The following is a 24,132-nucleotide window of genomic DNA, read 5'->3' on the forward strand; positions in this document are numbered from 1 at the left end:
GACACACAGAAGGGTGTCGACGGAGAGAGGCAGGGGCAGAGGAGAAGAGGAGGGGAGGAAGGGAGTAAAAATAATAGAGTAATATTACAAGCTTCCAATAATGGCGGCTAAATCGGACGGGGTCCTGAAGATGAAGAAGAGCGACGTGGCCTTCACCCCCCTGCAGAACTCGGAGCACTCCGGCTCGGTGCAGGGGCTCCACCCGGGCGCCCAGCCCGACTCTGCGGGCACCGGGGACGGGGACTTCGTCAACGGGGAGTCGCGTTGCTGCGGCGGCGGAGGCTCCAACTCGACGTGCCTTCGGCTGGGCAGGGAGCAGCAGAGGTACACGGTGTGGGACTGCCTGTGGATCGTGGCCGCGGTGGCCGTGTATCTGGCCGATGTGGGCACCGACGTGTGGCTGTCGGTTGACTACTACCTCCGCCGCGACTACTGGTGGTTCGGCCTGACGCTCTTCTTCGTGGTGCTGGGATCCTTCTCCGTGCAGCTCTTCAGCTTCAGATGGTTCGTGCACGACTTCAGCACCGAGGACGGAGCGGAATCCGCCGCCGATTGCTCCCACATGGACGGGAACAAGCTGCTGAGCGGCTCGGCCTCGCACGGAGACGTTACCGCTCAGCACCACCCGGCCACGCCGCAGAGACAGGCGTCGACCGCCAGCAAGAACACCACCACCAACAGCACGGCGAGCACTGCGGTGGGCAGCAGGAGCAGGAAGCGCTCGGCCTACTACTCCTTCTGCGTGTGGTTCGGCCAGTCCCTCATCCACATCCTGCAGCTGGGCCAGATCTGGAGGTAGGACGGAGGCCTTGCTAACAGTGATGGTGTGTGTGTGTGTGTGTGTAAGTGTGTGTGTTTGTTTATATGTGTGGAATAGATGAATGAATGAGAGCTGCTCTGACAGGAGTTGGCACCATGGTGGTCTCTGAGTGCTGCCAGCTCTTACAGTGAGGCTACCAGCTGCCATCTTTAGCATGCTCCTCTCTGCAGGGCCAACACACGATACTGTGCGAGGCTCAGTGCCATGGAAGATGCACAAGCTAAATAGGATGCTTCTTTCCATCTTTGATCAGAAAGGCAGGGAGTTGGCCCTGCTGTCACTCACACCTGCTGGTGTCAGGCAGAGACTCTGCTGATGCTGGAGATTCTTTCTCTTTAGGTACAATGGCAGAGAAGTTCCTGAATAGCTTCTGGGTGGAGTCCTGAATTTGAATGACCCTAAACTGAGGATACACATGGTGACCACAGTGAGCCCTCAGTCTTTTACTATAGCTATGCAGAAACCAAATGTCATGCAGCAGGCAGTTTGGGAAGAATCAAAATTGATGCCTGCATGCAAACTACCATTGATATTGGCCGCACATGCTGCACAGCAGTGGTACTCATCTTACAGCCAAATGTGGCCCAAGACAGGGTCCCGGGTGCCCCCCCCCCCAATTGTTTTCTAATTCAAAACAAAAAAAATAAGTGATTTACATTGGGAATCATCTTTGTACTCTTAGTAAATTCTCAATATATAGTGCCAGTAAAGGATCTCCCACATTACCCAACAGAGGTCTTAGCTAATCCCTTAGTGTCCTAAAACCCTTGAAATGTCCTAAAACAGTCAAAATGTCCTGAAATCCTAGAAACATTCTAAAATCCTTGAGATGTCCTAAAATCTGAGAAACATGCTAAAGTGCTAGAAATGTATATAGTGATGTAAAACAAATACAAAACAAATAACAAACAAACAAAAACAAATGGTAGACTATTTATTAGCAAAGTGTAGCAAAGAAAAATTACTTATTAAGAAACGGTTCCCTGAATTTATAAGATATTGGATTGGATCTTAATTTGTAAGTAGAATCTAACGCCCTAGCTGGTTGAGATGGCGATAATTTCATATATACACATATACATTCATCTGCATTTGTCTCTGAATTAAAAATTACTGTCTGAATTACTTCACAGTGGAAGTTGAACTACAGTGAAGCTACTCTTGTGATGACTCTTGCTTGATTAACTAAAGCCACTTCTGAAAAGTAGCTCAGTCTACTTTGTAAAAAATGCTACATGCCAACAAAAATGCCACACAACTGAGATCAATGCAGAAAGTGTCCACTTACATAATACACCTAATACACCTACATAAATTAAAAAACAACAACAAAATCAAATACCCCACTATCCATGTGAAAGTGCAGGATGGTCAGCTTTTTGGTAATGTCCATCAGTCAGACACCTGCTCTTAGAAACTTGGAGTCATTGGTGGAGTTATTGCACCAAGCACGATTCCTCAGCTAGCTAACGTGCAACAGCTCCTCTGAACATTTCTTAAAAAATGGCAATTATCAATAAACCTCACTATTGTAGTCAAAGGAGGCTCAATCACAGTCAAGACACAATGGTAAAAAAAGACGTACAAAATCATTTTTTTCCTTTTATAGCCCACATCGCTTGTAGTCTCAGTATTAACTAGACAATATATACATATATATATATATATATATATATATATATATATATATATATATATATATATATATATATATATATATATATATATATATATAATAAAGACATTTAACTACTGAAATCACTGTGCAGACATACTAATTTAATTATGTGTTGTTCAGAACTCCTGAGGGTAAAAAAGGGCTGCAACTAACAGATATTAAAATCTTAACTCTACAGATTATTTTCTCATCTTTAACATAAATATAAGAAAATGTCCATGAGGATAAAAGGAATGCTTTACTCCATGCCACACCAGTTTAATCAACTTTTTCATTTATTTATATTAAAAACCATCAGCATCTAAATTATTTAATATAACAAAAATGAATTTTGATATTAAATAACTCTAGATATAATGGTTTTTTTTTTTTATCAAGTGAGAAATGTTTGATGTTTTGTGCTATGACCTTGATATCACAGATTTTCTCTCCCTGTGTAGTTTTTCTGTGTATTTTCTAAGTAATTTTTTTTAAATCGTTGATTGTGAATCGTTTTAAAAAAAAACCCCCCTGAGTGGTTCAGATGGATAACCACACCTGCCACCGCAGAGCTTGTCAGCCTGTTGGTGATCCCAGCAGGATTTAAATGTCTTAAATAAACTTCCTTGGCATGGGGTAAGTGTGCAGGCGTCACCTTTTTCCTCATGTCAGCTGTTTTTTGATAGCCTTGCACCTACGTGATGTGTGTAAAACTACCCTCTGTCAACTCAAAAAATGTCCATCACACAAAATAATCTCACAATCCTGAGTCTAAGCCGTTATATTAAAATGTTTTTTTTTTCCAAAACCAAAAGAGGTGTAATTTACAATCAAAGATGACAAAGGACAGCAGCATATTCTGAGATTGTTGCCAGAAGCCCTCAGGTGACTTTTTATCAACATATTGATAACATATTGACTTCTAATATGTCTACATTTCTTGCTTTTAATATAAAATATTCCAAGTAACACACAGCAGTGGATTGCCAAAACCTCCATATCCCCCAAAATCAGATAACATGAGCTCAGTTGTAGCCCCCTGATACAACCAAAGTGTTACTGTGTGCTGGACCTGTTCCAGGCTGTACACTTACAGTATAGTGGGTCTTGTGGCATGTTCAGTACAGTGTGTACTACTGTGTATAGTTCCTGAAGTGTTGTCTGTTCTTTTTTTGGACTAATTCATGCTGGGGTTAGACTGTAGCAGCAGTGGCGCGTCCAGACTTTTTTTTTTTTTTTCGCAGAGGTGGCCCGCTGCTGCAGACACACGTGTTAGCAGTTTACCCATTTTGTCTCCAATACTCACACCTACTTTAATTAGTAACATTGCAGTGTCTTACATTCCTGTTTGTAGTTTTGTTTAAAAGATAAAGAGACCGAACAATCACAACACAACAGTGACAGCACAGAAATGGAAAATAAAGCTTCCACACTTCAGCAAAGAAATGTCTTCTCCAAAAGTAAACAGCATACATTTAAGTTCCAAAACATTAATATAAATGAGCCTGTCTGAGTGAATTTTTAACAGTTTTATCAGTTTAATTGTAAAAGTAGTAGTAGACTTGACTTTGGCACATTACTGCATCTCAGGATGGAATTCAGTTTACTGGTCAAACAGTTCAGACTGGCTGGGCAGATAGCCAATCATAATAGGGTGGCACCTAGGGTGCCCAATCAGATTTCAGGGTGGCCTGTGCCACCCCAGGCCACTCCCTAGACATGCCCCTGTGCAGCAGCGCTGTGACCAGGAACCGGGATTAACAGATTCAGATTCTGCTTTTTGCCTTCTCAGTGTCTGTGATCCTGCTCAGGTCAGTTTATTACAGAACGTTTCTTTTATTTGTTTGTTTGTTTGTTTGTTGATTAGTTTAAAGCTGTGTTGTCCATCAGTGGTGATTTTTGTGAAAGAAATCTTCAAACAGAGACAGAAATGTGAGATTGTGACACACAGTGAATTTGAGGCTCAAGATTTGTTTACCTTTAACTTTTCAAGACGGTTTGAGCAATAATGTTTGTGATATTTTGTATACGTTAGACGCTCAGTTAGAGTTTGCTACTAACCTAAATTAGTAACCTACGTTACTGTTATCAGAGACATAACAAACAGCTGGCCAGTGTACAGACTGAATAGTGCTGCTGAATCAATCCGTCAGTCAGCTGGCAGGAAATTATTTCCAATGATTAATCATTTAAACTGGTCGTATGCCTCCTTTGCTGCTTTTTTATCACTGTTATTTTATCACTGTTCACTAAATATTTTGTTGGTCAGACAAGAAACAAACTTTGAAGAGGTTTAAATTAAAATAAAATAAAATTATCTGAAAAAAAACAGACAAAAAAATGAATAATAATGTAAAAAACAAACATAAAAACAAAAACAACAATATCAAAAAGGAAAGGACCTGGAAAGGGTGCTCACAAAGTAAGATCAATCTTTAACACTATAGTTTTTCCCTAGCTTTTTTTCTTTTTCCCTAAACATTTCCCCCTATCTTTTCAATAATAATTTTCTAAATCTGCTCATTTTTTGACATTTGTGAAACATTTCTGGCCAAGTTGCTCATTGCCTTTTCCCCCCATGTTTTTTTTAAAGAAATTGCCCCCAATTTGTTCAGGGTTCACAGGTTTAAGTACAAATTCCAGTTCCAATGAAGTTGGGATGTTGTGTAAAATGTAAATAAAAACAGAATACAATGATATGCGAATCCTTTTCAACCTATATTCTATTGAATACACCTCAAAGACAAGATATTTAATGCTCAAACTGATAAACTTTATTGTTTTTTGCAAATATTCACTCATTTTAAATTTGATGCCTGTAACACATTATAAAAAAGCTGGGACAGGGGGCATGTTTACCACTGTGTTACATCACCTTTCCTTTTAACAACACTCAATAAGCGTTTAGGAACTGAGGACACTAAGTGTTGAAGCTTTGTAGGTGGAATTCTTTCCTATTCTTGCTTGATGTACGACTTCAGTTGCTCAACAGTCCGGGGTCTCCGTTGTTGTATTTTGCGTTTCATAATGCGACAGGTCTGGACGGCAGGCAGACCAGTCTAGTACCCGCACTCTTTCACAACAGTAGCACCTGTTGATCCAGGTCTCAAAGGGTTAATGTAGCAGCAAACCACTAGCTGCTGTGTAAAGACTTGGTGGAGTCACAGTGTCCTGTGCAGAGAGTGATGTCACACTGCCTTTGTGTTGTAATCTGAGCTTCTCCGTGGGTTGCCGTGGTAGCCGTGCTATGCTGCATGTCAGTGAAGTGAAATCAGGTTAAGTCTCTTTTATCAAGACACATAGTTTGTGTAGTTAGTTATTATTATTACCATTATAAATATTTTTTTCTTTCTTAATTTATTTATTCTATCTTTATCTTATATTTTATTTATTTATCTATTTCTTTTTTTATTTTAACATTTGATTTTTGGGAGCATTTAATGTAATTGATCCCTTGAGTCATATGGTAGAAGGCTGACCCTTCTTAGTTTATGGGTGGGTTGTTTTTTTTTTTGTGGGTTTTTTTTGTGGTTTTTTGGTTGCTGTATGTACTACAATGTATTCTGAAAACCATAGTATATTTGTTTAATTTGAATATGAGAAAATAAAAATTGCTCGTCATAAGAAAAAGGCTATGCAGCACTTATTGAAATGACTGCACGCAGCACACTGTATCATCTTTAGTATGTATTTCCTAAATAGTGTTTGTGGTCGAGGCAAAGCTGTCGCTACTTCATAGACTGCGAGGGTGGAGTAACAAAAAGAAGAATTGGATTTGTTTTATGTCCATAAAGACAAGTTTAGTGACACATAAAATCATTAAATCATCATCAAATTAATTGATGATTTCAGTGTATTTTAGACTTTAATTAAGAGGCGAGCTGCTTCAGCGAGAATAATCCCAAAATGTAAAGATAGCAGAGCAAAGACTGAGATACCACAGAGCCAAACAAGACACAGCCACATCCAATGGACACACATAGGTTAAATTGACGCTTTGCTTTGTCCCACCCCTGCAACTCAGATTGGCCAATCATAGCATATATAAATTTTCAGCCAGCTCTGTGTCTGTGTGCAGATGAATCGCTCAGTCAGTGGAGTGCCGTTTATGTGCACACACTGCTAGGACACATGCTGCCTTTACGTGCTTTATGGTAATTAGTATATGGGGGGGTTGTTTTTTTTTTTGTGGGTTTTTTTTGTGGTTTTTTGGATGCTGTATGTACTACAATGTATTCTGAAAACCATAGTATATTTGTTTAATTTGAATATGAGAAAATAAAAATTGCTCGTCATAAGAAAAAGGCTATGCAGCACTTATTGAAATGACTGCACGCAGCACACTGTATCATCTTTAGTATGTATTTCCTAAATAGTGTTTGTGGTCGAGGCAAAGCTGTCGCTACTTCATAGACTGCGAGGGTGGAGTAACAAAAAGAAGAATTGGATTTGTTTTATGTCCATAAAGACAAGTTTAGTGACACATAAAATCATTAAATCATCATCAAATTAATTGATGATTTCAGTGTATTTTAGACTTTAATTAAGAGGCGAGCTGCTTCAGCGAGAATAATCCCAAAATGTAAAGATAGCAGAGCAAAGACTGAGATACCACAGAGCCAAACAAGACACAGCCACATCCAATGGACACACATAGGTTAAATTGACGCTTTGCTTTGTCCCACCCCTGCAACTCAGATTGGCCAATCATAGCATATATAAATTTTCAGCCAGCTCTGTGTCTGTGTGCAGATGAATCGCTCAGTCAGTGGAGTGCCGTTTATGTGCACACACTGCTAGGACACATGCTGCCTTCACATGCTCCCTGGAAAAATCAAATTTACCGTATACGAGGTACAAGTGCAATAACGGCCCTCCAAAGTCCAAATTACAAGTGGAATATTGGGAAATTTCGATGATACCTGAGTTGCCGAGTTGTGACATTTGCGTGGAAGCCTAAAAAATATTTTTTCACTTGTTCCTAGTAGCTATCATTTACTTTTAGTAGTTGCATCTATTACCTGTAGCAGGCAAGCAAACTATAATCTGTAAAGCATGCCAGGTGAATATACTAACACTGATAACAACATTATTTTATAACACGAGCCGCTGACTTGACGGCATAAATGCATAAACATGGCGACAATAGTCAATGGCTGGTCAATGATAAGAAACTCTTATTATTATTAACTTATTAAATATCAGTTTTTGATCACATGTAAATTGTAATATGGTATTAATGTCAATTGCTTTCCATGTAGTTTGACTATATTATAGATGAAAATATAATATAATAAAATATAATATATATAAAAAAAACAAAATAAAATATAAAAATATAAATAAAGTGGAAACTATTAGCTAATAGCCTCTTGTTTAAATGTTCTTGGCATCAAATACAGCTCATCTTCTTTGTAACCTCCATGTTATTCCCACTTCATGACCTCAAAGCACATGAACACAGCGAAGTCGGAAGAATAACTTCCTAGCTTGGAAACTACAACCTTCCAACTGCACATGAATGCAACATTAGAGCTGGTTGATAATCATAGGATAATTGTTACAGGCTTTAGTTTCTATCTTCATCTTCTATCTTCATCTTTTCAGCATGTTTTCATTGCTGAGTGAATTTTTCATCACAATTTATCCTCTAAACAGTGAGGAGCTGACTGTGTCTTATTTGTTTACTCAGTTCTGCAGCTCACTTTTATTATCATTATCAAGTAATGTGTGGTTAGCCTGGGAACCAGACGAATCTGCAAGCTCATGTTTTAATTCATATTTGTCAATTGGTCTAGCGATGCCAGGCTATGTATGAGCATGCAGAATGTCAGAAATAACAGAAGCTTCTTATCAGCAGGCCCCAGAGCCACTGTCATGGTTTCACAGTTATTATTCAGTCTGAACAACAACTGTACAGCCGAAAACAACAAAACAAACATCAAACTGACAAAGTCATCAGATATGCAAGATGGTAAAATGATTTTTGTTGGAATAATGCTTACTTAATAAATTTGACATAATAAGGCAAAAGTTTTAGATTTTAATTGCAATAAGACATTATTGTTCTGATGAAACCCCGATGACTGACATTTTGATTAAACAAAACACCTTTGAAATATTGCCTAAGTTTTGCACAAACCTGTAATGGAAACCTGCCTGCTGTTAGGCGCATGCCCTGTGTAAGTGAACGGTCATGTTATATGTGTTTTCAGGCATGTTAGTATAGACGGAGTTAGCCCTGAAACAGTGATTGTGTGTGTGGAGATTTTGATTTTGTAGGGTTTTTGTTTTGAAATGCCATTTTAAAATGAAGATGAACTGTGTGGATCTGGCCTCAGTCATAGATCTTTGTGCTTCATATTTGCGCACCTGTTTTTCAGCTTGTCCATGACATTGAATGCGACACATAAAAAGAACCCCCACACATAAAAAGGCATACTTGTCTGTTGCAGAGCCCCACACACATCTCTGCTCTACTGGCAATGAGAAAGCAGTTTATAGCCCATTTTTGGCAGGTTAACATTAAATTTTGTTAACCTCAGCATTAGACATCCCTATGTCTTTGGACCCTCACAGTGGATATGGAAAAACTCTAAAAACCCTTAAAATGGTAGAAACCTCAAGAATAGCAACTGATGAGGGATCCCTCTTCCAGGGCAGATAGATATGCAACAGATGACCTGTGTACAGAACAAATCAACACATAATAAAATTACAGCAATCAATACGTCAAAATGATAATATGAAGATAAACAGTAGTGGACTGTTGCACAGTCTCGCCACATAATAAAACAATGTGCCAATCAATACATTCCAACCATTATATTGAACGTGCTCATCATCCTTTTCATTAGTTGACATGCAGCATCGTAATGAGCTTTTAATGGACCTGCAGCGCTTCAGTCTGGATCCAGTCAGTCCCTGATGGATTCTCCTCACAGAGATGTCAGAGTGGAGCAGTAATCAGCCTCATTCTGCCTGCTCTATGCAGACTCTACTCTGACTCTATAATCACAAATTAAAGACACTATTAATTGTTGTACAGTGACTCTTGCAACTGATGGTAATGAATGAATAAATCCTTCTTTTCTGTTTGGTATTTTGCGAACGTACAAACCACTAGATTTAGTGACTGTCCTCTGCTTATGTTAATAAGCTTGTTCGGTCTCACTTGTTTTATTTGATAAAACAAACAAAGTCAGTTCAAACAGATCTACAGCCATGCATATCACACAATGTAGATGCAATGAAACAAGGTAGCAGCGTTAATTAATACTATTTTTTCTGTTTGGGCAACAGTATGCAGATACAGCAGTTCCTCATTTCAACTAATACCCCTTTTCCGCCAAAATTAGCGACTGTATGCAGGATTTTTAAAGACAGAATAACCAGCTAAAAATAGGCGATTATTACTTCCTATTGCCAGTAGAGCAGAGCTGCGTACATGGCTCTGCAGCAGACATGTATGGCCTTCTGTTATTTTTGCTGTTGTGTCAAGTTTGACATCACTGACATGCCAGAAAACAGGTTTGTAAACAGAGAAAAGCAGCATGGAGGCCTGTGAAAATGTTACACTGGTTACTTGCTTTATATATATCTTACATATTCAGTCTCTCTTTCAAATTCTGTGCATACTTAATTTGATCAATGTTTTACACTGATGACAGATGGTATTTTGTGGAATGCACATCATTGCATTTTTCCGGCAAAGGTGTTAAAATTAGTGTTGCATTTCCATTGAAGCCGATTGGACCCACAAGTGAATGGCGATTGTAACCTTTCCCATTAACCCAATTTGAAACCTGAAGCAATATCACTTTTCTTGTGCTCCTTTCAGATGCTTCTTTATTATTTATTTTTTTTTAGTATGCAAACTCCTGAACTCTGAACTAATTGGTGCAATTTCTTTCAAAAACATGGGAAAAGGCCAACAAGCAACTTGGTTGGAAATGTTCTATAAATTGCAAGACATTAGTAGATTTGGAAAAATGATTTTAATAAAATCTAGTGGAAAATGTCTTGGGGAAAAATATATTTATAATTATCATTATTCCCTATTTAAAATTATGTCTCAATTCATTGGCATTTTTAAGCTCTTTAATATTATTATGTTTATATCATATATATTATATATATTTATTTTTTATTATTTTTATTATTATTTTTTCACTAATTTTCCAGTAAATTTCTAGTACTTCTTAATAAATTCTTTTAAATTTTTGGGTCATTTCTTTTTTTGTTGCTCATAACCTTCCTCCCATGTTTTTGAAGAAGTCAGGCCAATTTATTCAGGTTTCAAAGGGTTAAGTACAAAAGCCAGATGTCCGCGGGGTTTTTTTTGTGCAGCTGGAAAGGGGCTTCAGATGACTGAAAGTGTTTGAGTCAAGTGACTGGGTGCTATGCGAAAAGTTACTTGTACTTATAATATCAGATTTTCCAGCAAACTCTGCAGCTGCACAGAACTGTTGAGCCTCTTTCAGATCATTGTTTGGTTTTCCAGCTTCAATATTTTGTTATGTCTCAGTGCTCTTATCAACCCCCAGTAGGCAGCCATTTTTAGTAAAAAAAAATCTAGACCAGTCACTGGAACTGTGCACTACCTGCTCAGCAACCAGCAGACAGACACAGTTGAAGACTCGCTGGTAAACAGAGTGGAGCATTTAGCTGCTATTTTCTCTTATTTACACAGCTGTTCTTGACCTACTTTCAACATTTCAATGTGTCCACAAAAAGCAAAAAAATGAATATTGCTATGCTCTCTGTTCATGCTTGTTTCTAATGTCTATACCTAGGGTTTGCACAGAGTTTGGTAAAAGTCTTTGTGTATGTAGCTCCATATACTATATGTGGACTCTTCTGCCGAAAGGGTTTCAGAGCTCTGCTGCAGGACTTTTGTATGTCATCTTCTACATGCTGATGTCAGGGTGTTTTCTTAGCTCAACTGTCTTGTTGTTATGGTTTACTTATAGCGTATATTAACATACTTGTTACTCTTCCTTGTGGTAACTTTATTTTGTGTTTTATTTTGTTGTTTTGGAGTGGCATATATTGATTTTGTATTTTTTTTTGTGTTGTCCATCTGTAACTTTTGTTGCTGCCTATCTTGGCCAGGACACTCTTGAAAAAGCTTAAACAAAGGTTAAACAAAATTAATAAAATAAAAAAAGTAAAGTGACATAATTGTCTCAGTACTTGGTTCAGGCCAAACAAAAGCTGAAGGGGCAGAGAATACTGGACTGCAGATTAATGATAATGTTGCTCTGGATGCTGGACGCATCTGTTTGCTTGTTGTCATGAATGTTGAAATTAGCTATAGAGACCAGAACTGTTTTTGTATCAGGCTGTAAACATCTATAAACAAAGTTTATTTATGCTGTAAAGTTTGGCATTAACATGGGGGTTTATGAGGATTGACTCTGCTTTGGAGTCAGCCTCAAGTGGACATTAGAGGAACTGCAGTCTTTGGCACCTGTGCATTGGCTTCATTTCTCAGCCTTGCTGCTTGTTTGTAGTCAGTCTGGCTGCTTGTGACACTAGCAGGATGTTGTAAGAGTCTCACTGGGATACTCCTGCTGGTCCCTGTTGATTCATTTAGAGGTGTTCTCCTGTTCTTAGGCCGAGTCAAAGGTTTCTTGCAGATAAAGTTCTGCTTTACTGCTTTACTTTCAGTATTTAGATGTTGCCAACAAGTTCTCATCCCAACTCGTCACATGGTGCCGCTCTGTCAGTGACCTTCTGCGTCTACTTATGATGTTTTAGGTGTCATTTTGCATCAGCTGTTTTTACACTCCAGAATGCTGTAACTGTGATGTCAACAAAATGCACATAGTGCGATGATGCAGCACCGTCCTGATGTATGCTGAAAGCATTGACAGAGCAGACATATTTGACAATTTCGGAGTGAGAATGGGCTGATATTGCTGTCAGACATTGCTTCTTTTTTTATACACATCATACTAGAGAGTAGGGGTCGACAAATATTGTTTTTTCAGGACTGATACCAATACTGATTGCTAGTACTTAATCAGACCAATAAAAGATATTTGCAACCGATATGCATTGACAATAAAAATTAACATTTCTGTCAATATTTAGAGTTTGGAATAAAACAAACTCCAACACAAAATGTTGTTTAAATGCCTTTAGCAAATGAAATGTCCAATATCATATACAGCAAGTTACCTGCAACTTTTATTATAAAGTCATATGAAAATTTAAATAAAAAATGAATAATTCAAAATAGCTCCCTGAGGTTTTATAAAGTAAAAGTTCCTCCCATGCTGGCACTTCCTTTGGACTTTCTAATTAATTAATTTCATTGGTGATCATTAAAATAAAATGTCAATACAGATAATTGGCAAGATGCCAAATATCAGCCCCGATAATCAGTCAGGCCGATAATCTATCGATCCCCTACTAGAAAGTACCAAAGTAAGACGTTTTCAGATCCTGCACATATGAGCGCTCATTTCAGTAAAATAAAAAAATAGCAATCACTGTCTCTGCTATGGTTCTAATAAGGAAAAAATATATTTTTCACAGTCTGGTATCAGAATTAATGCATGCACATTCTTGTTTTTATATCATTACAGGACACTCTGCTCCTCCTCCTTCCTCTTCTCGCTCTTCTCTCCTTCTTCTTCTCTTCCTCTCCGGTTGTTTTTTAGAAAGCTTTCCCATGAATCTCTGCTGTTACACAACAGGCCAACTTCCAGTGCTGCAGCCTTTACAGCCGCAGTCTGCACACGTTTGACCGGCACACTGCTGGATTTCACTTCCTGTTTGCAGACACACACTCTCACACACACACACACACACGCGCATACACACACACATAACACACACTGAAACACAAATGCACATTCAAAGGCAAGCAGATGCACACTGATGCACACCTACCTCATTGTGTGTCAACCATGCATGCTAAGATGTAAACACATGTACCCACACACTGACTGCACACATGGCTGTAAAGAGTTTTCCTGCTGCTGTGTTGCTGTTATTCAGAGTGCTGCACACTGAGTGCTGCACACAGTAACCACAGGTAGAGTGTGTTTGTTAAATGAGGCAGACATTTCCACTTTTCATGTGAAACTGAACACACCAACATTGCTGCTGGGTTTAAGCACTGTGTAAGTGTGCTTGTGTGTGTTTGCACCATGTATTTGGGAGTGTGTCCAGTTTTTTGATGTCCATGGCTATTTATATCCTGTGTATATATACCTATAATGCACTATAGGAGTTCCTTTTAACCTTGAAACCATAGCTTTATGACTAGGAAAGAAAGAAATTATATCATCGAAAATTTAAGTGTGCTTTACATGAAATAAAAGAGCAAAACTGTGCAAATCTATACATACACATACATAGATGCACACATAAAACACACACACACACACACACACACACACACACACACATAATATATATATATATATACACACATATACATATACATATCATATATATATATATATATATATATAACCTGCATGGAGCTCATCCAGCCGGTTATTCATATTTTAAACCCATTTAATGGGTCACTTTATCAGTCTGTGGAATGGTGCTCTAAACTCTGAATGCATTTTCAATTTCTGTAGGTATTTAAGTACAGCGTGACTGGGATGTGAAGGATTATTATTTTCCACTAAATGATAGCGTGGTCCACACAGGGCTGAGTATGCTTTAAAACGTTTTGATTAATTCAGCACTGATGTGGTTAATAGCAGATGAGAGTAAATCTCAGAATCATGTTACACTGAGTCCTAAAAGTTAGGACAAAGAAACACTCCTGAGGCTGGTTGACTTTACTGTCAGTAACAGTTCCACCTTATCGTCAGTACAAGCAAAGAAATCTCTGGTCTTACTTTTCACCATCTCTGTAGTCGCATCCAACCACAAAGAAGATCTACTCCCTGTTTACACTGTTATTTCCTGTGGTCAGGATGGTCATATTATATGTGTTTTCAGGCGTGTTAATATAGACAGAGTTAATTCTGAAACAGTGATAAAAATGCTTGTGAGTATGATGGTGTGGATCTGGCCTCAGCTGTAGTAATTTTAGACCTTAGTGCTCCATGATTGCTCACCTATTTTCCAGCTTGTCCATGACATTGAATGTGACACACCAAATAAAATCCCCACACACATAAAAGGCATAATCGTCTGCTGCATAGCCATGTACACAGCTCTGCTCTACTGGCAATTGACTAAATGACTTTGTGTATACTCGCTCAGTAAGTTCTATCAGATCCTGTAGATTATCCTCTGTATGGGACTTTAACATACCATTTCATTGCACTGGTTTTTGGCAATCTGCTTTTTCTGTAAAAGCTATAAATCATGTACTATCATGTCATTGTGCTGTGTACTTGTTCTGACCTGCCAAGGCACTACAGATGTGAATTAGCTCTAAAATGTAATCTGGTATGGTGCATCAAATGCTAACATTTATGTTTTTATTTATGTTACGTTTCGTAGTGGACTTCTAGCTCTAAATATTACACTTTGCGTCTGCTGTTGACGTTCAAGGATGCCACTAATGTGATTTCAACAAATGTTAGTATCAGCAACACAAGTACCTGGTGGGATTACGTTGCATGTGGTTATATTTAGGTAACAAAAGCACATTGCAACAAACACTGCAACATTAACTAACATACATGCGGGCACTGATGGTAAGGATTAGGGGAAGGGGGCACATGGTAAGGTGCAGAAAAAACCCATCACATTCAGATGTGAAGTGAATACCGGACTCCTGCATGAAAGTCCGGTGTTTGTTGGACCAATCCTCTGCCTCTTCCACCCGCCCCATAGGTGTCCTTGTGCTCCTTTTACGTAATTACCAGCAGCATTTCAATCTAGCAAGCGGCATATCATGTGCACATGAGGTTGCATCTGGCAGTGTTCTCAACCGACATTAGCAGGCTATCATACAGCCACAAAAAAGTGACTTTTGGCATTGGGATCTTACGCCAAAATCACTGCAATAGCGGCGATATTTGATGACTTCGGAAGGAGAACGGGCTGGATGTGCATTGAACTCTTCTGTGTCATCTTCTGCCATGATCTTGAACTGTAGTCTGTCGAAGGGGACTACAGTTCAACTACAGCTACATATAAAATTATTTTTGGCTATGTATGCGAGAAATGTGTTACTCAATGTAACAGAGTAGAAGTGCATATACAGCAAATGTACTTATGTAAGAGTAAAAAGCATTCTGCAAAACAATTATACTTAAAACATTTGCTTAAAAATGTACTCGAGTGCATGTAACAGAGTACATATAACGAATCACTATGGACCACTGGATAATGATCTGAACAGCCAGATTTACTAACTCAAACACTAGTTTTGGCAGGAATATGTGCAGTACATGAAAAGTAGCATTGCACTGGTAATACTGGCAGTGATGCTGTTGGCGGTGGCCTTGCTGGGAGGCTGAAGGACTGAAGGACCCGACTTTTCTTTTCAGTCGATGTGAGTGAGGCTGTCAGAACTGGGACACCTTCAGTTATACAGTGTGAATCTATTGTGAGCGGCAGGTTAACAAGTCTGATCTGTATCTGTAGACTTAATACGAAGACCAGCACTAAACATACACACACACACATGCACACATGCGCACATACACACACAGTGAGAAATGTGTCCATCTGTCCATGTGGACACTGCAGCTTTAATGCCCTCAGCCCAGATTTAATTTTCAAATTCTTTATTGATAATGGAACTTCATTTCACGGCCTATTAGCCTGCTGCTAAATGACTGCCATGTGTTGGTGATATTTCACAGATAGTGGCAGAGAGAGAATGGAAATGAATGACAGAGAGAGTAACAGAAAAATGTAGGCCACAGACAGACTGAAAAGTAATAATGAATTCACTTCATTAAACGAGCTCTTGCCTGAGGTCTGGAGACATACACTTGGAGTTGGTTTGCCGGGAGCTGCAGTATGTGTGCTGCTCAGGCAGAGTCCATGTTGCAATCCAGCTGTCTTTAATGAAACTGCGCGGGGAAATATTGTTTTGACAAAAAAAAAAGTCTTTGTGTCCCTGCAAAGAAAAATGATTTTTTTGTCTTCACTCTAAATTTACTTTTACCACTTTTAAATATGTTCTAGACAAAAAGCTAAACTAAAGTTGAGTTCCAGCTGCAAATCAGAATTTAAGAGATATGAGCATGAAGGAAGTTTTTTTTTTTTCGTGCAATGGTTTGGCATTTGCTCTCACTGTTTCCCCCAGCTGTTAACTAAAAATAAGTAAAAGGTTATGTTAAATAAGGTTGAGTTGAGATGAACTAAAGAGCAACTTAGCAGCAGCTGGTATTTTCTATTTTTTTAAATACATTTATTTATTTTGCTGCTCTCCTGTGATTTAACTTCTTATCTTGCTGCAAGATTTTTGAGTGATTACAGGTGCAACTGAGCACACTTTAACAAACAAAACAACAGAAAATGTACCTGAAAAATAATGAAAAAAAAAGATTTTAAAAATGGCCTGGTAAGTGTACAATAAATACATATTTTTCTATAACCTAATTTTAAAAATGTAATTATAATAATTGTGAATATAGTTTTTTCTTTTTCCCTAGATATTTTTCCCTAGCTTTTAAAAAAAATAATTTTCTAAATCCTCTTTATTTATGAAACATTTCCTTGCAAGTTGCTTGTTGGCTTTTTCTCATGTTTTTTAGAAAGAGGAGAAATTGCACAAATTTGTTCAGAGTTGAAGGTTTAAATATTAAGAAATAAAAGGAAAGTGTCTGAAAGCAGCACAAGAAAAGTGATGTTGTTCACGGTTTCAAAGGGTGAAGACTTAGAGACATTTGGTTAACTTTTTGATTATTCTCACTGGGGTATTCCAAGAAGAAAAGAAGGTGAGATTAGAAGTGAGTTGAGCCTGTCTTCCCTCTTGATGTTCATGTTTTGTTATGTGTTGTTGATATTTTCCCTCCATTTTCTCCAGGTATTTTCATACCATCTACCTTGGCGTTCGAAGTCGTCAGAGTGCGGAGACAGAGCGCTGGCGGTACTACTGGAGGATGGTCTATGAGTTTGCAGACGTGAGCATGCTGCATCTACTAGCCACCTTCCTGGAGAGCGCTCCACAACTAGTGCTGCAGCTGTGCATCATCATACAGACACACAAGCTCCAGGCTGTGCAAGGTAACACACACACACACACACATACACAAACACATACATACACGTCTATGACCTGGTGAGGACAGTCACTGATGTAATGCACTCGCTAACATCTCACTGTCATCCTTAACCATCACAAGTCAGGGCCTCACCCCCAGCCCTCACCCTGAAGCCTCTCCAGTGTAGTTTTCATATCTCTTATTCAGATTTGTGATTTTATGTGGTTTTCTGTTTTTGTGTTTTTTTGACATACTATGTAAATATATATATATGTATACACACACTAAACACACTACTGTTTTTATCTGTTTTTGAAAGGCAAACTATACTATGACAGTTACATCCATTTTTGGACGATTTACTATACTATGAAATTTTCATCAATTTTTGAATGACATACAATATTATGACATTTTTATCAAATTTTGGACAACATACTTTACTATGACATTTTTATCAGTTTTTGAACCACATACTATACTATGATGTTTTTATTGATTTTTTAACAACATTCTATACTATGATGTTTTTATTCATTTTTAGACGACATACTTTACTATGACATTTTTATCAGTTTTTGAACCACATACCATATTGACGTTTACAACGATTTTTGAAAGACATACTACACTATGGAGTTTTTATCATTTTTGAACGACATACTATACTATGACATTTTTATCAGTTTTTGGACAACAGACTAGACTATGACGTTTTTATTAATTTTTGGAGGAAATTCTAAAACAGGACGCTTTATCATTTTTTGAAAGAAATACTATACAATGATGTTTTAATGATTTTTTTGAACGACATACAATACTATCACTCTAAAAAAAATATTTAATGACAAACTATACTTTAACGTTTTTATGATTTTCTGAACGGCATACTCAACCATGACATTAATATTATTTTTTGAATAACATACTGTACTATAACTTTTTATCAGTTTTTAATGGCAATACTGTACTTTGACGTTTTTATGTTTTTTTGAATGACACACTGTACTGTCCCATGTTTCAGATTTTTACTATGACATTCTTATCATTTTTTTAATGACATACGACACTGAGACACTTGATTGATGTTTTTTTTAGATGGGATGAGATGGTAAAAGAGTCATGCCCAAAGTCTGGCCCAGGGGGCCATAAATAACCTTGTTCCAAATGGCCCTGGGCTCCTCTTTCAAAATATACCATATAATTAACACAATATTAGTTAATCAAGCAAGCTCACTTTTCATTTATTTTTATCCAATACAATCATACAGTTTGTAGACATGCACCAGATTGGAACTACGCAGGCAAAACTAATGTGTTTTCAGAAACAGAAGCACAATAGACATTCGTTGAATACTGCATGAACATCTAACATGACTTCTCTGAGATATCAGTGTCCTCTTTTCATGCAGCAGCATTATTGTTTTGATTTTTATAAGATGGTTAGAAAATTAATGTGGAGAAGTTGTGAGCCACGGGAAATGTAATCTTGCAACACCATATTTTCTGTAATTTTACGTGCACTACCATACATATGCACTCTGTTATTTGAGCCCTACAATCTAAGTAAAGAAAATGATGTAGTCTGTGTAATAGACGCCAAGATGAAACCTGTATTCATCATCTCATCTGCCTTTGTTTCTGATGGCAAGTATATTTGCCAAAATATATGTGTTTCTTTACTGTCTCCATGATGTAGCATTCAAATTAAACCCACTGGGTCCCTGTGTCTCTGTCTGTTGCAGGTATGACAGCAGCAGCCTCCCTCGTCTCTCTGGCCTGGGCCCTGGCCTCCTACCAGAAGGCCCTGCGAGAGTCTCGCGATGACAAAAAGCCCATCAGCTACCTGGCTGTCATCATCCAGTTCTGCTGGCACTTCTTCACCATCGCAGCGAGGGTCATCACCTTCGCCCTGTTCGCCTCTGTGTTCCAACTCTACTTTGGCATCTTCATTGTCCTGCACTGGTGCATCATGACCTTCTGGATTGTCCACTGTGAGACAGACTTCTGCATCAGCAAGTGGGAGGAGATTGTCTTTGACATGGTGGTAGGCATCATCTACATCTTCTCCTGGTTCAACGTCAAGGAGGGACGGACAAGGTGAGGACGCTCAACTCCAATCAGTGTGATGTAGACCTGAAGAAAAATGGATAAATCTTTAAATCAGTTGAAGGACTTTATTATTCTGTTATTGCTTCATTTTGAAGATTAGTCACATGATGTTCTATCAGCTGCATGGTTCTTTCTAATCTTCTGTGTGTCCCTTTAATAATTAATTCATCATTTTATAATTTTTTTTTTTTTACCTCTCTAAATTTTTTTTTTCGTTTTTTCGGGTCCATGAACACAAGATCAGGTGGAACTTCATGAGTTCTTTTTTTTCCCTCAACAGCTGTTTGAGATGAGTTTAAGAGTTTAAGACCACATTTAGACCAGAACAGCCCTACAAAAAAATGCATTCATGTGATGACATTATGAAAATGATCTTTGTGTAACTGAAAAAGAACATGAAGTGCATGCATGAAACGAGGCCATAACGTTACCGTTCTCACAGGATCCATGCATTGCCAGTTTTCAGGGCGATAGAAGGGGGTGCATTTTCAAAAGATTACACTCTGAAACCTGGTTGCAAAAGTTTGCATTTTCGGGCTCCCATAACGCTGTTGTCATGCGAAAGAAAGGCCAAACTGCAACAAATTTTTAATGTTTCATGCAAGAACTGTTGCCATGTAAATGGCCCCTAAGATGCGATGAGTTTAAGATGCTGGGTGGATAATTGATCTGTCAATCTGATCAGAGCTGATCAGATTGATGGACGAGAGGAGCAGTTGCTGTAGACTTTTATACCCAGTGCAATGAATACTTTCACTGTGTCTGGGGTTTTGCTGCTCCAAGAGTGTGTAGCAATCAATAATCAAACAGTATATAAATATGTATTTCAGTAGAATGGTATTTAATGAACGGTCCAGCTCCAACAACATAAAATACACGGCGGCAGACATTTTAGTCAATTAATTGTGTGATAGACCTACCTAGGAACTGGATTGTAAACTGTAGTCACTCCCACTTTAAATGGGAGAAGAGATGTGCGGTCATTCTGAAGCTTTAACATTTGAACTTTTTGAATGAACAACATGAGATGGTTATTTCTTTTTCACTGTAAAGACATCCACCCAACTGTGTGATACAGAGAACAATGGTGAGTATGAAATTTGCTGTTTGTGACAAAGCATAAAGCACTGATGCACTGGGTTTAACCACTGAAGTGGAGGCATGGAGATACAGAGTATTCAGTTGTTCTCATTCTTAAGATTGAGACGCCAAAAGTCACCTTTTGCATATGTATGAAATGCCACTAGAGGTGTCAGGAGAAAACACAGCCAGACAGAACCCTTTCTGGTGTTCACCTGCTGTTTCTATATAATACACTGCAGGATAGCGTCAGGTTGAAACGAATCCAGTAACAACCTAATGTAAGGAGAGTGAGGGTGCCTATTGGATGGGTGGGTCCAACAACCCTAGACTTCATGCGAACATGTAATCATGCATGGCCTTGCCTAATCCTAACAATCTGTGGCAGCATGTGCGTTTGTTGACGTCATGCCATTGGTTGCCATGTTGTTGTCTTAATATAACCACGTGCATTTGTTATCACAGTAGCGCCATACCGGTACGAAAACAGCAGACCCAGGAGGATACGTAAAACGTAATTTGTAGACACGGAATTCCACTGCAAAGTGGAAATGTGACAAACTGCAAAGCAGCAACACGTAAAGACTTGGGAAAAGAACGTATTGGTGTTACCATCCTCACAGCTCACTGTCAAAATACAAAAGAAGCACTTGCAACCACATGTTTACCCATCCTGCTAATCCTGTTGACATGCTTCATGATTTACTACTTTGCTCACTGACATAGTGTCATTCTATCTGATTTCTTTTGTTTCATGTCTTTGTGCAGGTGTCGACTTTTCATCTATTACCTGGTGATTTTGGTGGAGAACGCTGCTCTCAGTGCACTGTGGTACCTCTACCGGTCTCCTCACACCACTGACGCCTTTGCAGTGCCAGCACTCTGTGTCATCTTTAGCAGTTTCCTCACCGGTGTGGTTTTCATGCTTATGTACTATGCCTTTTTCCATCCCAATGGGCCACGCTTCGGGCGCTCGCCAAGTGGCCAGGGTCTCGACCTGGATGCCACTGCTCAGTTCTCCACACTACCATCTGAAGGTGCCACCAACTCGTTACGTTCCAACCGCGGTGCCACCACAACCCTGGAGCGTGACATGGGAAAGTATTCTGAGCGGGATGGCTGCATGCCAGTTTTTCAGGTCCGACCCACAGTGCCATCCACACCATCGTCTCGTGCTCCGCGCCTCGAGGAGACTGTCATCAAGATCGACCTTTGTAGGAACCGCTACCCAGCCTGGGAGCGCCATGTCCTCGACCGCAGTATACGCAAGGCAATCCTGGCCATAGACTGCTCGCTGACTCCCCCACGGCTGCAGTACAAAGATGATGCTCTGGTGCAAGAGAGGTTGGAATATGAGACCACGTTATAGTTCCACCCTCAGAACCTGTAGAGGGGAGCAGCCATCAGAGGATTATCCTGCTATCACATAAACACTAACAGGGACTGTGGCAATAAGAATTTGTTTCTACCAACATTTTCCATCTGTTGTTTCCCTTGTTCTTTTCCTGTCCCTCAAGCATCAGCATCCACCCAGCAGCGTTCAGCCCTGTTGGTAGTGATTGAAGGAGCAATTTGGCACAAGTGATGTCACCGGATGTGTTTGGGTTCTTGTTTGGATTGTTGCTGTTAGTTTTACTTCTCATCAGGGAAATCCCATCTGGTACAAACTCAATGCAAATCAGCAGAGTGCTTTGATACTCTGCTTAGACCGTACTAATGCACAGTTTGGGTAAGGTTGGAGAACTGAAGGATAAAAGAAGCATATGTCCATGTCCATTCAGACAAGTTTTAAGTCATCAGATATTCCACTTTAGCCTAAATGACACCTGAGTTGCACAGACTCCTTCCTCCAATGTGATAAGGAAAGGGAAGAATCCCTTATTCACCATCAATAGAAACTGTCATATCTGTCTTAATGTGTTGGTGACCCACTGTTTAAAAGTTCTGACGAATAGACCCCATATCAGCCACCACCACTACTTTCACCAACATCCACATGATACCACTCATTGCTCCTGTTCTCTTAGTGCCAAAAAGCTTCCTTGGAAATATCCTCTGGATTCTGAGGAGTTGGAACACCTTAGAGATGGCTGGGAAGTCCAAAAAGTTCTTCTCTGGCCTAGACAATTCCTCTCGGATTATCACGGTCTGCAGTGGAGGAAGGTCAGACAGAAAGTGAACTACATGAAGACAGTGGTCAAAGTAGCATCTATACTCAGTCATTGTGTTTAGTTTGGATAAAGTCAACCAAACCTGGCAGGAAGGAAGGTTTAGCGAGCGAGAAGGAAGGGGTGAAAGCTGGACAGACACAAGCTCACCATCTTTCTCCCATGCGGATAAGTCAAACTCCCACGATGCCAAGAAAAATCTTCCTGGCAGCTCAACTCAACTATTTGCAGTCCAGCCACATCAACCTGGCTGTGCAGTGATACAGATCTTTGCTTGTCTGTGAAGGTGAACATGGAGAAGAAATGCTCCTGACAGCAATGAAAAGGAGACCACGGGAGAGGATGATGCAGGAAACGGAAATGAATCGACGATGGAGAAGAAAGCAGACAAGCAGCCATCTCAGCCAAACTAAACCAACCACCAGGATGTACAGTACTCTGATACAACATGCAGCATTTTTTTACTTTAGAGATGATGTAGAGGGTACTGAAGTCATTGTGAGTCTGTGTTTTTAGTGCTGAGTGTGTATGTGTAGGCAATAGGCGATGTGTGTGTGTGTGTGTCTGTGTGTGTGAGTGTGTGCGTGTTGTTTAAACAAGAGAAGCAGCTCAGGAGGACATGTGCTTGATGCCTGAATCGGCTCTGCGCTATCATCCATCAGTGAAGGCACACCACCACATTTTGACTTGTAAGTCTGCTCTTTCTTTGATAAACACACTTATGAAGAAATTGTTCACTTGTTTCCCAGCAGCTTGTAATGTTGTTAAAACGAGCCACACGACATACGTTAGCATGGTGCTGGTAGCGTCCACTGGCTTTAATGGGAAGAGCTAACAAAGAGATTTTTGGTTATCTGAAGTGCCACTACAAAAGCTTGATATAAAACCACCGTTATACCACATATCATGGTCTGGGAGATCCAGATAATTTCCTTGAGTGACCTCTAATGCAGTACAAAGAGAGATCAAAACACTACAATTACAGGTAGGTTCAAGAAACAAAAATAACATCATTTATTCTAACAGGAATAGTCATTAAAGTTAACATAAGCCGTGCAGACTCAAAGATAGCATAATAGTTCAACCTTGCTAATGGAATGGGGATGGCAGCGTAAATGACATGACACACCTGCCTTTGTCATGTTCATT

General features: G+C 39.2%; 1 protein-coding gene across 1 annotated transcript; it reads left to right on the plus strand.

Moving 5' to 3' along the window:
- The first annotated feature begins 100 nt into the window (after nt 1-100).
- xkr4 (XK related 4) lies at nt 101-22,430 on the plus strand. The gene is made up of 4 exons (XM_042498203.1): nt 101-795; nt 17,446-17,645; nt 19,369-19,723; nt 21,584-22,430. The coding sequence occupies exons 1-4, from the start codon at nt 101-103 to the stop codon at nt 22,182-22,184; spliced, it is 1,851 nt and encodes a 616-aa protein (XP_042354137.1). The 3' UTR covers nt 22,185-22,430.
- Nucleotides 22,431-24,132: the final 1,702 nt, after the last annotated feature.

The sequence above is a fragment of the Plectropomus leopardus genome, chromosome 12 (assembly GCF_008729295.1).
Source record: "Plectropomus leopardus isolate mb chromosome 12, YSFRI_Pleo_2.0, whole genome shotgun sequence".
Taxonomy (NCBI): Eukaryota; Metazoa; Chordata; class Actinopteri; order Perciformes; family Serranidae; genus Plectropomus; species Plectropomus leopardus.